Source organism: Manis javanica, chromosome 8 (assembly GCF_040802235.1).
Source record: "Manis javanica isolate MJ-LG chromosome 8, MJ_LKY, whole genome shotgun sequence".
Lineage (NCBI taxonomy): Eukaryota > Metazoa > Chordata > Mammalia > Pholidota > Manidae > Manis > Manis javanica.
The window spans coordinates 21,316,130-21,333,179 of NC_133163.1; the positions used below are offsets into that span (position 1 = coordinate 21,316,130).

General features: G+C 38.5%; 1 protein-coding gene across 1 annotated transcript; it reads right to left on the reverse strand.

Moving 5' to 3' along the window:
• Window positions 1–4,215: 4,215 nt before the first annotated feature.
• Window positions 4,216–13,019, reverse strand: LOC140850717 (thyrotropin receptor-like). The gene has a single exon (XM_073242022.1). The coding sequence runs from the start codon at window positions 12,701–12,703 to the stop codon at window positions 11,042–11,044; it is 1,662 nt and encodes a 553-aa protein (XP_073098123.1). The 5' UTR covers window positions 12,704–13,019; the 3' UTR covers window positions 4,216–11,041.
• Between the last annotated feature and the right edge of the window lie 4,031 nt (window positions 13,020–17,050).

The following is a 17,050-nucleotide window of genomic DNA, read 5'->3' on the forward strand; positions in this document are numbered from 1 at the left end:
CTCTTAATTAAGCTAGAATAACAAGATATAAAAGTTTTTGATGTTTAATTGATAATTTTGTTCACCATCTTAAAATTTAGGAGGACTTTTACTTTTGGGATAAATTATATGACCCAATTCTGTTAAAGAAGCTGAGCTGATGCCTTAATTTTCATACTTTAATTAAATTTCCCTATTACAGAGGCATTTGATATCATTCCACTTAGAGCTATCATCACTAACCTTATTTACCAGTGATTTTATTATCAACAAATTTGATGATGAACTTCCCTTGAAAAATATTTCTATGTGTTAAATCTTCTAACAATCTCCCCACTTTGTCCTCCCCTTCCTTCCTTAGTTATTTCAAAGCACAATCAGAGGAAATACAAGCTTCTAGGAGACAACTAAGTTGTCAGCTTCCGAGTTCCCATTTAACACTTAGTTGACAGCTATTAGCGGACTTTGTAATTAGAAAGCCAAACTCATAGAAACAATTATCAAGTTCTAGCAGAGTTTTTTCAAAATAAGTTTCCAAACATCTCTGGAATTAAGACCAACATTAGATAATCTACTAATATTCCAGCCTGCTGGTATCTCCCTAAACTCAGATTTTGAGTAAATGAACAAATAGAACTTTGTCTTTCAATTAATTTTCATTTAAGTTAGGGCATCTCTTAATACATAAGGGTACTTTGTGTAAGACAAAGCTGAGGATTGCATTACGTATGTTTGAAAAGATTCATTCAATAAAACCTTAAAGCAAATAGGTAGATTAGATGCTTCTGGACATTTCTTCCAACCACTGATTTTGCTGTGATTGTTATTTCTGTATCAAAAAGTTAAAGAAAAAACAAAGTTAAAGAATCTTTCTCTGGAAATGGTAGATAATACTAAGCAGTTGCTCTAAGAGGCAGTAATATAAGTATGAAATTATTAGCCCTCGTATTTCCTTTTCTGTTAATTAGGACAGGTGACAAGAAGCACCAGTGACAGGTTACTTTTTCATAATATATAATTATCATCTCTAATATTGAACCATTAAATTCCTACTACTATGCTCTGCATCTTCTTAGTGTTTCCATTGCCAGCTTATCATCATGGTTCTTGAAAAGTTTCTGAGTATATCCTAGATGGAGAATTCAACACCACTGGCTCCTTTCCCCTTTTTAATGATGGCATGAGGAGCATAAAAGTGGTATTTTTAGGACTCAAGAGAGGATTAAAATAAAATGAATGGTTGGAGAGGATGGAAGGGTTGGTGTAGATTGAAGGACTTCCAGATGGTAGTCAGGGTGTGGCTGCAGGGTGAGTGAGTTTGAAGAGGACTCGGGTATATCATAGGCTGTACACTCAAACAGTTAAAGCAGCAGAAGAAAATACTTTAACTTCCTCCAAGTATTGCTGTCACTAGGCAGCTCAACTGTACTAACTAAAATGAAATCAAGAAGCAACTTGGATGTCTGGAAGGACCTGTGAGTGCCAGAGGTATGTGCTCACTTTTTCCCTTTCTCCAGAGTTGGTCTACAGATGGTGAAAACAGGTATGATGTCAGGCGTCTCCTTTTTCATCTGGACACGGCATTGATTGGGCAGGGTATCTCATTTCTCCATTTGTTGAAGCTATTAATACTTCCCCAAGTTCTTCTGTTAGAGTGCTTAAGGAACACTTGGAGAAGTCAGAGAAATATCTGAGAGCACATAAGTGAAATGGGTCTGTTTGTGATTAATAAGAAATCCTAGGAGTCCCATTTTCCCACAGATCCACAAATCATTTGCCAGTATCTTATCTCACAATATCTAAATTGGTCCACTGTCATTGCAGAAGCCTTTTACTCATGATGTCCAGAAAACTGAGGTGGGATGTGATATAATTTAAAACTAGGATTTGCTGAAAAGAAACAAGAGTTGGCGTACTTTGGCTTTTCTCAAACTTTTACCTCTTCTATTTTATATGACCCTTGCTGAAAAACTTGAAAAGTCTTCTAGAGGATTGACTCTTTTGGGCTTTTTTTGCAATTCCCTTTGGGGTTTAGTCCTTCCATTGCAGTGCCTTTGGTGAAAGAGGTCACAAGAATAAATTATAAAAAGTCTTTTGTCGAAATATTTCCCATCTAGTGGGCAGATCTGGTTTTGATTGTAAATTCTTAATGACTAGAATCCTTTATTCAAATCCCATTATGGTGAATTATTAATAACATCATCACATGGTTTCCATACATCTGACCTATTTCTATAGTGCATCGTGACTCTAATCCTCCCAAAATGGGCTACCAGGAACCATGCTGTTGTCTTAAGACTGGGAGGCACAGAACTTTTTACTCTGTGCTGTAATAGCAATTGTCCATCACCTTCCTAATCCCTCTCCATCTAAAATACTTAAACAAATGAAACAGAATATTCCCAATATTCACAAATTCCTAAAACAAACTCCACAATTACACTAAATGGGTGACAGATTTGAAGTTGTTTACATAATCTTGGTTTCCTTTTGTTCAAAGTTTACTTTTTACTTATTAAATACATATGACAGATAATACTTGCTTAATTTACCCTATGCAACTTTTAGCAATGCATTTAGGGGGACAAAAATTCTGCTTTAATATGATTAGGCTGTCCAACAGAATAAATTATAAAGTTATACTTTCTTAGTGTTTAATGTACCAGATATTGCTACAAAGTAGGCACTTTAAGACTCAATGGCTTAAATTTATTACATCCTAAAAATCTAAATTTCTTAATGGCTAGATTATTGTTCAAGTTACTTTCAATGTGACCTCCTCTCATGATTCTAAAGACATAGTAACTCAGCTATCTGATAATATTAGCCATTCTGCACCTTTGTAAAAATGCCACATTTTAAGTTATTATTTTGAAACATAATACTGTTATAGTAATTTCCATTCCAGTATCTTAAAAATATACACACATGATAAAAAGTACCAGTAGCACAGAAGAGTACCAACTGAAAAGTTTCTGACTTTATTACTCTGCTTGGGCTTCCATAACAAAATACCACACACTGGGTGGCTGAAACAACAGAAATTAATTTTCTAACAGTTCTGGAGGCTGGATGTTCAAGATGGAATTGCTAGCAGATTCAGTGTCTGGTGTGTGCTTTCTTTCTGGCTTACAAATGGTCATCTCACCATGTCCTCACATGAGCTTTTCGCTGCATGCCTGAGAATGAGATCTCTGCTGTCTCTTCCTCTCCTCATCAGGACACCAGTCCTATTAGGACTCCACCTTTATGACCCCATTGAACTTTAACTGCCTCCTTAAAGGCCCTTTCTCCAAATACAGTCACACTGTGGGTGAGGGCTTCAGCATAGGAATTTGCAGGGGATACAATGCAGCCCGTAACACCATTCAAACCCTAGCCCCAGTCTCCAGAAGAAACCGTTTTTAGCCATTTTCTGATTTTAGTACTTCTGGTGGTTATTATCATAATTCTGTTGTATACTTATGTATCTGTTTTTTTAACTATAGATATTTAGACATTATATCTTTTGGATGCACATAATGAAAATTAGGAAATTATTCAGCATTATCCCAGCTTTATAAAATTTTTTCAGCATTAATTTTGACTTCTTATTTGGTTGGCTTTCTAACTTTTGAAAACAAAATTCTATTTCTTACTCTATTAACTGTGGGCATTCTCCCTTCCCTCTCCACTGTGTAAGATAGGAAATTAGCTCCTTTACCATGTCCTACGCCTCTCCTGACTCCCATCCTGACTTTTATCAGCGGTTCCATTACTTTGACTTGTCCAGGTTTCTAATAATTGTATTCTATTGGTAAATATAAGTGAATCCTATACTTTTTAAATTTTTTTATTACTATTTTAAAAAAACTCATTTTTTATTACTATTTAAAAAAAATAGTAGCTTGCTATTGTTTTGAGGTCCAGCATTTTCACTAGTTTCTCTGATGTTACTATAAGAGATGTGTACAGTGTTTCGGCATACAAATACTAGTAACTGTAAAACCAGTAGTGTGTTAAGATTCCTTGAGAAGGAAACTACACTGTATCTGAGATACAGCATCAACTTTCAGAAGGGGAATATAGGGAAATTTTTTAAAAATGACTCTCATACAAATATAAACATTTTTTCAAGAATTTTATTCAACTTAAAATTTAACAAGGAAAGCAGCAAAATGTTAAAACTGGTCCAAACAAAGCACTTATGAAGCTAAGTATATAAACAATTTACGAGTGTTAGGATAAGACTGCTGGGTTAGTTACAAAATTGGTTAATGTCTAATGGGGCCAGAAACCATGCAGAAGTTATGTGAATCTCTATCAGATAAAAATTCTCTGGACTAGTTAACCCCTGTTCTTATAGAGCTGTAAAATGGCCTGGACAATAGGAAGCCAAGCTCAGCTCTGCACCAAAAAAAAACACTGAATTATCCTTTTGCTTATTTCCAAGTTTGGATAATTTGTCTCAGATAAGTAAACTTTGCAAATACTTGCATATATAAACATCATTATTTGGCTGGGTATAAGATCCTGGATTTAAAATATTTTTTCCTCGGGCATTGAAAGTGTTGCTCCCTTGTCTTCTAGTAACTTGCGTTAATGAGAAGTTAAAGGTAAATCTGATTGTTAATCCTTCCTGATAGCTGACTTTTCTCTCTTGTCTCTTGATTCTCTATCAAGCATTTTAGATCTCCCCCTTATTTCTGGTGTTCTGACATTTTATAAAGACTGTCTTTTTCATTCTTCCCACTTAGCGCTAAGGGAACACTGTCAATCTTTATCAGCTCAAGAAGTTTTTCTGCTGTTTCCCTGGTTATTGTGTTTTCTATGCTTTCTCTAGAACTCCTATTAGATGTTGGATTTCAAGACACATCCTCTATATCTTTCAACTTTTGTTTCATATTTCACATTTTTGCTTATTTGTTCAGTGTTCTAGGAGATTTCTTCTACTTTAATTCCCAGTCCTTCTATTAAAGCTCTTGTTTTGACAATCCCATTTAAAATTTTCCAGAACTCATTTTTTATTACTATTTAAAAAAAATAGTAGCTTGCTATTGTTTTGAGGTCCAGCATTTTCACTAGTTTCTCTGATGTTACTATAAGACTTAAAAAATAATACTCTGTTTCTGAACTGTGTTTTTCTGGGGAAATGTTGTTTTTGTTCAATTTGGTCTTTTGTATGCTATTGATGTGCAGTTCATCTTCCTCATGTGCCTGGTAATTCTTGTGGTTCATTTATATTTTTGAATGAAGGATAAGAATGGTTAATAGTAGACAGAGTACATCTCATTCTCCCCAGCACCTTTTTTTGACTGAAGGGCTGATGGTAATGCCTCAGTGTCAATGTCCAGGCTTCACTTTATGGGCAAATGGGCTGGGTTTCCTGCCTCTCTGTCTTCTACTGAATGCCAGTAATTTAGCCATCTCTACACTGATCATTCACTTTCTTTAACATTTAATTTCTTGATTTCAGCTGGGGGTAAACATTGAATATTAGTTGTTTTAACTGAAAGGAGTGAGAGGGGCTGAGAGGAGCCAAGTGAGATCTAGTTGCAATAAATTACCCTAATTAGCTCCTTAGGCTCTCTGGGACTCTGCAGGAAAGAACACATCCCTCCATAGCTGCAGCCTTATCCTGTGAGTGTGTTCTAGGCTTCTGCCTTCTCCACTCCATCAGCTCAAAGCCATAGATTTTTCTTCCTTCAGAAAGCCATCATGGACTTCAGTCTATTGTTGGTGCTGTTCCTTTTCACAGTATAGTTTTGGTTTGATCCCATTTTATATTTCTTCACTGTCATTTCAGAGGAATTTGAAAGAGGAAGGTTGGTAGATGCCAGGACTTAATGCACCTCTTAGAACTGGAATGTTTTTATCTTTTGAAACAGAATGTATTGCTACCAAGTTTTTCTTTTCCCTTTAAGTATTCAGAATGAATAAGAATCATGCTACTGAGTTATAACACATTTTTCTCCCAAAGACTTCAAGTGTTTAAAACTATTTGTTCCCAAACAGTTATTGTTTTGAATTCTTGTGATTATAGTTTTCATCTTTTTGCCCTCACTTTTAAAGTTATTGCCACTCTCATGCTGCTACCCTATAATACCTGCTCCTCTTCTAATTGACTGCTTCTAATATGCAGTAGATTATACATAAAGCACGAGTCAATAAACTTTGGTGTTTCCAGAGATACTCCTTTAAGCAAAATGTATAAGCATTAGGGCATGAATTTCGTGATATCTATTGTGACTGGCCTGAAGCCATTTTTTTCCTCACTGATTTGGGTCTGTTTTCAGATAGTTGAAAGCTACTAGATAAAGTAAACTCTAACCAACTCTTACAGATTTATTATCTTCATTAGAGCACTATCTAAATCCTTAGTGTCAATACCAATCCTGTTTTTTGTTTTTTCCTGGTTCTTTCTATTTATTTATTTATTTATTTATTAAATTTTGGTATCATTAATCTACAATTACATGAGTGATATTATGGCTACTAGACTCTCCCCGTCATCAAGTCCCCACCACATACCCCATTACAGTCACTGTCCATCAGTATAGAAAGATGCTGTAGAATCACTACTTGTCTTCTCTGTGTTGTACAGGTATGTCTGCTAATCGTAATAATTGTAATGTCCCTTTTCCCCCCTTGTCCTTCCCTTCCCACCCATCCACCCCAGTCCCTTTCCCTTTGCTAACTGTTAGTCCATTCTTGGGTTCTGTGAGTCTGCTGCTGTTTTGTTCCTTCAGTTTTTTCTTTGTTCTTATACTCCACAGATGAGGGAAATCATTTGGTATTTGTCTTTCTCTGCCTGGCTTATTTCACTGAGCATAATACCCTCTAGCTCCATCCATGTTGTTGCAAATGGTAGGATTTGTTTTCTTCTTATGGCTGAATAATATTCCATTGTGTATATGTACCACATCTTCTTTATCCATTCATCTACTGATGGACATTTAGGTTGCTTCCAATTCTTGGCTATTGTAAATAGTGCTGTGATAAACATAGGGTGCATATATTTTTTTTAATCTGACAAGTTGTTTTATTTGGCTAAATCCCTAAGAGTGGAGTTCCTGGGTCAAACGACATTTCTATGAGGAACCTCCATAGTGCTTTCCACATGGTTGAATTAATTTACATTCCCACCCACAATGTAGGAGGGTTCCCCTTTCTCCACATCCTTGCCAACATTTGTTGTTCTTTGTCTTTTGCATGGTGGCCATACTTACTGGTGTGAGGTGATATCTCATTGTGGTTTTAATTTGCTTTTCTATGATGACTAGAGATGTGGAGCATCTTTTCATGTGTCTGTTGGCCATCTGAATTTCTTCTTTGGAGAACTATCTGCTAAGCTCCTCTGCCCATTTTTTAATTGGGTTATTTGCTTTTTGTTTGTTGAGGTACATGAACTCTTTATATATTTTGGATGTCAATCCTTTATTGGATCTGTCATTTATGAATATATTCTCCCATACTGTAGGATGTCTTTTTGTTCTGTTGATGGTGTCCTTTGCTGTACAGAAGCTTTTCAGCTTGATATAGTCCCACTTGTTAATCTTTGCTTTTGTTTCCCTTGCCCAGGGGGATATGTTCATGAAGAAATTGCTCATGTTTATGTTCAAGAGATTTTTGCCTATGTTTTTTTCTAAGAGTTTTATGGTTTCATGATTTACATTCAGGTCCTTGATCCATTTTGAATTTACTTTTGTGTGTGGGGTTAGACAATGATCCAGTTCCATTCTCTTACATGTAGCTGTCCAATATTGCCAACACCAGCTGTTGAAGAGGCTGTCATTTCCCCATTGTATATCCGTGGCTCCTTTATCACATGTTAATTGACCATATATGTTTGGGTTAATATCTGGACTCTATTCTGTACCACTGGTCTGTGGGGCTGTTCTTGTGCCAGTACCAAATTGTCTTGATTACTGTGGCTTTGTAGTAGAGCTTGAATTTGGGAAGCAAGATCCCGCCTGCTTTATTCTTCCTTCTCAGGATTGCTTTGGCTATTCGGGGTCCTTTGTCATTCCATATGAATTTTAGAACTATTTGTTCCAGTTCGTTGAGGAATGCTGTTTGTATTTTGATAGGGATTGCATTGAATCTGTAGATTGCTTTAGGCAGGATGGCCATTTTGACAATATTAATTTTTCCTAGCCAAGAGCATGGGCGAATTTCCATTTGTTAGTATCCTCTTTAATTTCTCTTAGGAGTGTCTTGTAGTTTTCAGAGTATAGGTCTTTCACTTCCTTGGTTAGGTTTATTCCTAGGTATTTTATTCTTTTTGATGCAATTGTGAATGGAATTGTTTTCCTGATTTCTCTTTCTGCTAGCTCATCGTTAGTGTATAGGAAAGCAAGAGATTTCTGTGTATTAATTTTGTATCCTGCAACTTTGCTGAATTCAGATATTAGTTCTAGTAGTTTTGGAGTGGAGTCTTTAGGGATTATATGTACAATATCATGTCATCTGCAAATAGTGACAGTTTGACTTCTTCTTTACCAATCTGGATGCATTGTATTTCTTTATTTTGACTGATTGCCATGGCTAGGACCTCTAGTGCTATGTTGAATAAAAGCGGGGAGAGTGGGCATCCCTGTCTTATTCCTGGTCTTAGGTGAAAAACTTTCAGCTTCTCGCTGTTAAGTATGATGTTGGCTGTGGGTTTGTCATATATGGCCTTTATTATGTTGAGGTGCTTGCCCTCTATACCCATTTTCTTAAGAGTTTTTATCGTGAATGAATGTTGAATTTTCTCGAATGCTTTTTCAGCATCTATGGAGATGATCATGTGGTTTTTGTCCTTTTTGTTGATGTGGTGGATGATGTTGATGGATTTTCATATGTTGTACCATCCTTGCATCCCTTAGATGAATCCCACTTGATCATGGTGTATGATCCTCTTGATGTTACTAATCCTGTTTTTCATCTTGAGCCATCACTTCTTGTTAGTGAATCATATTTTGTCATGTGTAAGATTTTCCATATAAAGAGCATTTATAATCAAGATAAGTTATGCTCAAGTTATTTACAGTCAGTAATATATCTATAATATGGATTTATTAGCAAATGTGCCAACATATTTTTCCTGCCTTTAGTTTTACACATATAATGGTAACCCTAAAAGAAGTTCACAATTACAAAAATAGTACTCTAGGACTCAGCACAACCATTTTATAGGAAGAAACTTTATTTCATGTTGTGAATGCAAATTTTAGTAAAAATTTTGTTACCAAATTTGTTACGATTTCCAAAGCATTATTTCAACTACTCAAAATAAAACAAATTTATCAGGATGTGATATTTCTATATGTGCCACTTGAGAAACACATGCCAAAAGGTAACACATTTGTTTAATTTCATTAGTTCCAAGTGAACTGGTGGATAAGTCACCATTTTAGGTCTTTATAATATTGCCATTCAAACATCCAAGTTTCAGGGATAATCAGGAATGGGTATGACAATGAAGAGATATCAGGTGAGTTGGGGGAGGATTTCTAGTCCATTGGGCTTACTATGCCCACCTCACAAACTTAAAGCAACAAAATCTGAATTGATGGTGCAGTTTTAATTCATAGTGTGGTTCATGAGCACTTGAGAAGCAAATGTCAAAGCAAATGGCATCTCTGGGATGAAATAAAGGGGCTGTCCTGACAGATAATCTGGAGAGTACATCAACAGATAAAGATCCTGAGCATTGTAAGTCAGGGAGCACTGTTGGGAAGTAGATATGTCCACTGATAAACAAGGCTGGAAAGAGCTAGTAGTTTCAGAGAGAAGAAACTTCTTGATAGCTTTAGTATTGTACTGTGGTTTAGAAATAGCTAAGAGACTGATCCCTGGAGACAAGTTAAATGTTTTCAAGTGAATCTGCATAGAGAAGTGGTAATTCTAAATAACTAAAATTTGCAAAGCCACCTTCTATTATATGACTACCACTCTGTTTTTGGCCTGATAATTATGGCTGCATAGATCTGGTAATTAGATCCATGATTCTGATCCAGCTCACTATGGTCACTCAATAGAATTTTTGGGTCAGACATCATAACCAAGAGTAAAACAGAAAAAATGTCCTGGGTTATATGTCTAGACTCCAAGGAAAGGGAGATGGTGTTTTACAAGTTAGGAAAAACAGATAGTTCTTCCTTAATACTTCTCCTTTTTCTTCATACTGGAAACAAGTTTTAAGGAAAAGAAATACACATAGAGATTTACAACTAGAAGATGCCATCAAGCTTCTTCATTTCTATAGACTTTTGAGGCCCAGTGATTTGCTCAATGTCCAATAGTTACCTGGTGTCTAGCCTGCTTTATTAATCAATGGGTGATTTACTGTGTTCTGCTCATAATTCCTGCTTGTATCTACTTATAAATATTTCTAGTGTTAAAGTTCATGTCTTTTATGCTATGAGACTAGCCAAGGAGAGCAACTCTTAGTTTACTTGGCCACATAAGGTGAAATCTTGCCAGTTTTTCTGGGCAACACATAACAGTTGGGTCACATCAGGTAGATCCTTGTGAAAAGAGTCTAAGAAAACAACTCAAAGCTAAGCCTTTCCCCTCCTTCATGTCTCATGATAGGTGTTCCTTGCAAGATGTCCTATTTGAGTTTTCAGTTTCAAGGAACTCAAACTCTCTGGATGTGTCAGCAAACATGAAGATGGAATGAGCTAATATGGAGCCAACTTTATCTGTGATCACCAACCAAGTTAGTAGTATTTGGTATTCGCTGAATATTTACTATGAAATGCTATATAAAAGTGAGAAGCTGAATGTTGACATTTGATATTTGTTGAACATCTTATACAATGTCATGTCTGCACTTAGCATCAAGCAAGTCTTCCAGTATAGATTGTTTTGATATTACCTGGGATTCAGACATGCTGGGAGCCTCTCTTCCTTCTTGGAGGTGACGATGAGATTAATGTTAGTCCCTCTCCCAAGATGAAGTCCTGCCCCAAGAAGCATCACCTGCACAAGGGTTAGATCGGCCACCCTGTGTGTGTCTTGTGGTCGGAGTGTGTGTCAGGAAACCAGCCTTAGGTATAACTTTCCCTATCACTGTGAGTAGTGTGGGGTCAGCTTACAAAACTGTTTGCTTATACTCTTTTGAGATTTGAGCCTGCTTCTTTGAGGTCAGATGGGAATTTTCCAGAAGTTCATAGTCATCTTGCATGTTGGGGAGACTTTGTTTCATGTCCCCAGGAACCTTTTGGACCTGAATTCCAGTGCTGTTCAGAGAAACCCTCTGGCCCCGGTATGCTTGAGCCTGGCGTTTACAGATGCCAAACTTGCTGAGCAGCATAAATACATCTCTCTGGAAGGCCTTTGTGAAAATAGCATAGAGGAATGGATTGGCACAGGAATTAAGTGGATAGAAGAGAACCAGTAAGATTTTGGAGTTGGTAACAGTGATGAGAGGCTTGTTCATAAGTGCTGACAGAGCATAGAAGGAGATTGGGGCCATACATATGAAGTCAGTGAAGATCAACACAGCCATCCTTTTGGCAATTTTGGTGTCTTTGTCTCCTGGGTTGTACTGGGGATTTCGGACTGTGGTATAGATCTTTACATAACAAGAGCAGACGACGATAAAGGCTACTATGTTGAGCAAAAGAACAAGGATAATATATGCCAGTGCAAGAGGTGTCTCTGTGTCCATGGGAAGGCAGATGCTGACCTTGGCATAGCTGCTTATCCCCACCAAAGGGAGCAGGGCGAGCAGGAAGCAGCAGGCCCAGCCCCCGACCATGACGGCACATGCGTGTCTGAGGCGGATCTTCCGGTCCGGGCGCATGGCGAAGGTGATGGCATGCCAGCGTTCCAGGGTGATGACCGTCAGTGTGTACACCGACAGCTCGCTGGCGAAGACAGTGAAGAAACCAGCCGTGTTGCACCCAGGGCCTGTCTGCCAGTCAATGGCATAGTTGTAGTACTCAGAATGAGTGTAGAGGTCTACGGAAGCGATGAGGAGCAGATACAGCCCCATGCAGAAATCTGCAAAGGCCAAGTTGCACATGAGAAAGCGAGGGACAGTCAGTTTGTAGTGGCTGGTGAGGAGGATGACCAGGACAAACACATTGCCCAGCAGAGCCAGCAGACTAACAAACCACACCACTATTCTCAGGAACTTATAGCCCATTATGTCTTCACAGGGGTTGAACTCATCCGACTTGGGGGTACACACCATGTCTTCATTGCCCCCACACACAGTGTAGTCATAATGGCTATCAAAGGCCTGTAGGGTCTCTTCCTGTAGGTTTTTGAGCTTCTGGCCAAAACCAATGATCTCATCCTCTTGTTCTTCAAAGAAGATGTAATAATGAGAGTCGCTACGGGTATCCTGGAACTTGGAGGCTTCCTTGTACCCAGCCCTGCTGTCATCTGGGTCCTCTTCATAGGCCTGGTAGAAGGGGCTGTTCAAAGCATTCACAGATTTTCTCTGACGCAGGCTCCGAATACTGCTCTCGTTACACATTAAGGACTCAAGGATTCTGCAAGGCAACAGAAGTAAGTTACTGCTTGCTGAAAACCCACTAATGGTCCCCACAGCACTTAGCAAAATATGTAGAATGCATACTTTGATATGATCTACATGATTCTTTAAGGTTCTACACGATCTGCTCAGGCCCATGTCTCTTGCATCATTTCCTATTGTGCTCCCCTCGCCTAGTGTCTTCCAGTGACACTGGCTCTTATTTGTCATCTGCAACCAGTTCAAGTGCAGTAGTGAGAAAAAAAGCATGGATGTTGGAGCCGATCTGCCTAGGTTAGCACCTGGCTGTACTATTTATTAGCTGTTTTACCTTGGGTAGGTCTATGATCATTGATTTATCCATTTTTAAAATGAGATAATGAGAGTATTTCATATGGGTTGTTAAAAGATCAGACGGGTTTATGTTTTTATAGCTCTTACAACAGCAGAACATTGTTAGTACCATATATGTATATATGTTGTTGTTATCCCTCTCCAGAGTAATAGAACTCTCATGATCCCTTTGCCTGAAAAATTCATGCCTGCATCTACTCATTATTCACTTTTAAACTCAAATGTCCCTTTCTCAGAGCAGTCTTTCTTAATCTCCTTAAAAAATGACCCTACTCCTGTGTTTATTTCCTTCATAGCACTATCTGATACTTTACTTGTTTGCTTGTTTATTTTCTGACTTCCCTTCAAGAATGTAAACAAAATGCAAGAGGGCTCTTCTTTGTCCTACTCATTGTGTGGATAGGATTGTATCAGGCCCATAGTAGGTGCTTAATAAATATTAGTTGAACAGATGAATGAATGGATATTATCATGCAGACGTGCTCATGGCAGTAAAATTTAGTCCACAGCAGAAGAGATGCTTTAACTTGCTTCAGCTGATAAGCAGATGTTGATTTATCTACCGGGCTCTGGGTAAAGTGACCAATGGAGAAATCTGGACCCTGCCCTTGGCTTTCGCCTACCAGCCATCCTTGGTCCTTTCCTACTCAGGGCCACATGGCATCAGTATAGAGCCTACTATCACCATTCCCACTCCTAGTTTTCTGCAGGTGTTAATGCCTTTATTGGCCTTCTTTGCACAGCTTTTCAGCTTTCTTATTTGCTTCTGCCCCACAACTAGATCCCAGTTTATTCCTGACTGCAAGTGTGAGTGCAGAAAGTCAACCAGAGGATTTTATATAGAAACCGAGAGGGAATGAATAAGCAACAAATGAAGGTGGTGTTAAGAGAACGGGGGATTGCTCAAGACACAAAGGGGGAAGTAACACAGAGAGCATTGTAGGTGAAGACAAGATTCAAAAAATGCATGGAGAGAAAAAGAAGGCCATACCTCCTTTGCAGCCTCGCAAGCATCCTGATGATAAATTAATGTATATCACAGCTAATATTTAGTGAGAACTTATAATACTCCAGATCACCATGATAAGTGTTTTCTATTCAGTTTCTCATTTAATCTTCTCAAAACCTCTGAATGATAGCATTATGATCTTCATTCACAGAGGCTCAGAGAGGTTAGGTAAGTAGGCTGGGATAACACAGCCAGGAAGTGGCAGAGCTGGGGTACAAATCCAGGTGACTCCAAAGGCACCCACATGTCACCATTAAGCTGTGACATTTACAAAGCCTGAATTGACCAGGTAATTCAATTGCTTGTATTTCTAAGTTTGCCCTCCTAGTTGTGGCATCTAATATGTTTTTGCAGTATCTAATGTGTGTTGCATTTGGAGGCCAGAAACCATGTATTGCAATCTCTGCAAGATTCTACATGATCTGGTCATTCCTGTCTCTCCTATTAACCTCCCCCTCTTCCACTGCAATCCAGTGACACTGGTCTTGTTTCTCATCTATAACCATTGGGAATCTGCAGAGTCATTGTGTCCTGTGTATTTCATGTTTCTTATGCATGCTTCGATTTTTTCCACTTGGTTTTCAAGCTACAAAATTTCTTTCCCAAACTTAGAAACTAATTCAACGTCCATCAAAGCCTTTGTCACTTATTTCAGACACCTTCTACTTACCCTCTGATTTTCTTCTCGTTCTTAAAAGCACAGCAGTGGCTTGGGTAAGAAAGGTCTGCCCGTGTGAGATGAAGGAAACTCAAGGAAAGTGGAAGTTTCTTTAGAGTCCAAGTGTTCCTTGCAGTCAATTCCTTCAGGTGTTCCAGGCCTTTGGATGGCAGGGTAGTAACACTGGTATAAGAGACATCCCTGGGAGGGAGAGCACAGAGTAACACAGAGAAGTGGTGAGCAGCCAGGGCCCTCTAGTTCTTGGCCAGAAGGTCATAGAGCCCTGAGATTAAGAAGGAGATGGCATGCTCTTTTCTGCTATTGAATATGCATTCCAAGGTCTTTACATACTGTCACTGGTCTAAGGAGCGATGTTAGGTTTCTACGTTGATGTGTTACAGGGGACTCCCATTTTTAATGCTTGGAATGCCATTACCCATCAGTACAAATAATGCTTTACAGACATTACATTTTAGCCATTACAGTACATGCAAACCCTTGGAATCAGAGACAGATGTCAGTTTTACTCTAGAAAGCTACACCATGTATTTAAGGGTCTCAAGTGACAAGAGAAATGTGTTTTAACAGGCTCAAATGGGCTGAAATTGCTCTCAGTCTCTGTGGGGAATAGGGCTTTGGGATTCACAAGCTGCTGTCTGATATGAATCAACACCAGTATCATGAAAATCTTCTCTTAATATGCAGAATCTGGGAGTCATACTGGTTACATGGTGAATTCATGACTCAGAATAAACACCTCACAGTTTGTTTAGAAGGCTGAAAATGTATTCCTGGAAAGAAAACTCCAGTATTTACATCAATAATCTGAAATGAGATTCAAGTCACATTTGAAAACAATGGGGAATGTGCTGAGGCTGGGGACAACATACAAACATGCGTGTTCGTTACTCCAGAAGAATTGCTCCATGGCTTTCAGCGCAGCATTTCCTGTTCTTTTCTCAGCCCCAGAGAGGCCAGGTGACATAGCTTGCTCCATCATTTTTATTTGCACTCAATAATAGCTCGAGCAAAACCATGAATATTTAACCTAATGTATTGCATTTTGTATTTTATCAATTAAAATATTCACTAAATATTCCTTGTATTTTTATGTATTTTATAATTTTTTACAATTACATTAAAAATATTTCATATAATTAGTAGTGTCTCATTAGCAAGTGGATTCCAGTATTTACAACTTCTTCTACCACATTATTATAATTGGACTTAGCTGGGATTTACATTTACAGAGTTCAAGGTTGCTAGAACTTGCTACTAAATTTTTTATAAACACAAAGCTCACGCATTAATGCCATTTTGACGGCAGAACTGTGATTTTCAGGGAAGAGTGCCACGTTTGTTATTTTGTTTTGCATTTAATATAAAAATCTTGACTCAGCATTTCCCAAACTTTCCTGGTGGTAAGAATTACCCTTGGCACTTGTTACCGTCTGATCCCCAGGTGATTTTAACATCAAGTGAGTACAGTTGGGAAATGGGTACAAATGAACAACTTTGCAGCTAGTGAGAGAGTTGAGAAATCTTGCAGCTAGCCTTAAGTGCAATTCTGAAGTAAATGAAGCTGGACTTTGCCCTCCTCCTGCATCTGTCCTTTTAATGCACTTCTTTCTCTTTAGCCATGCTGTCTTCAAGGTGTGGCCCTTTTTTCTGGAAGCAGTTGATGTGTCTTTTCATCCAGTGATGCTTTCATGTCAGTGAACATCAGCGCTTCTCTTGACTCATTGTCCTTGCTCTGCAGTCTAGTCTGTTGGATACACTGATTGTGTGTGTTCAGCTGAAAGACTTTATCCTTCCAAGTAATATATTTAATAGGTATTTCTTGAGAAAACATTTTAGCAACATTCCGTGTACTGAGTGACAAACAGTCCAAAACTAAGTAGCATCAAACAACAATCTTTTGTAAGTAGCATAGCTTTTGTGGGTCAGGAACTTGAACAAGCATGGCAGGGATGGCTTGTCTCTGCTCTGTGACCTCTGGAGCTCAGCTGGGAAGACATGGAGGCTGGTTGGGGGTCGTCTGCAGGCTTCTTCACTTGCATGTCTGGACTAAAGTTTGCTAAGATGACTCAAAGCTGAGCTCAAGAAGAATTGTGGATGTGGACTGTCTAGAGGGTTGGGCCTCTCCTATCGCAGCAGTCACGTTCTGAGACAGAGCATCCTGAGAAGAAGCCTCTGGAGTGTCCCAAAAAGCCTGATAGATTCAAGGGCAGGAGACATAGAAGCCACCTCATGATGGGAGGAGTGTCGAGGAATTTGGTGCCTTATCTTAAGCTGCTGTATGATCTGTGTGGTGGGAATAGCACTGAGGCAGATATTTGGTGAAAATGCACCACTCTGCTCATCCATGTTTCCGGTCCAGGAGCCATATTGGCCAGCATTCAGAATCACCTGCAATACAGACTCCTAGGCCTTACCCCACACCAACTGAACTATCATCTCTGGGCCCAAGAATCTTTATTATGCTTTCTAGGTAACAGAATCTCATCTCAATTCTCAAGGGCATTTTAGTGAAGCAAGTGGGTTTAAAGTTAAGACAAAGGAACAAGGCATGTTGTATCCAAACAGACCCAGCAAG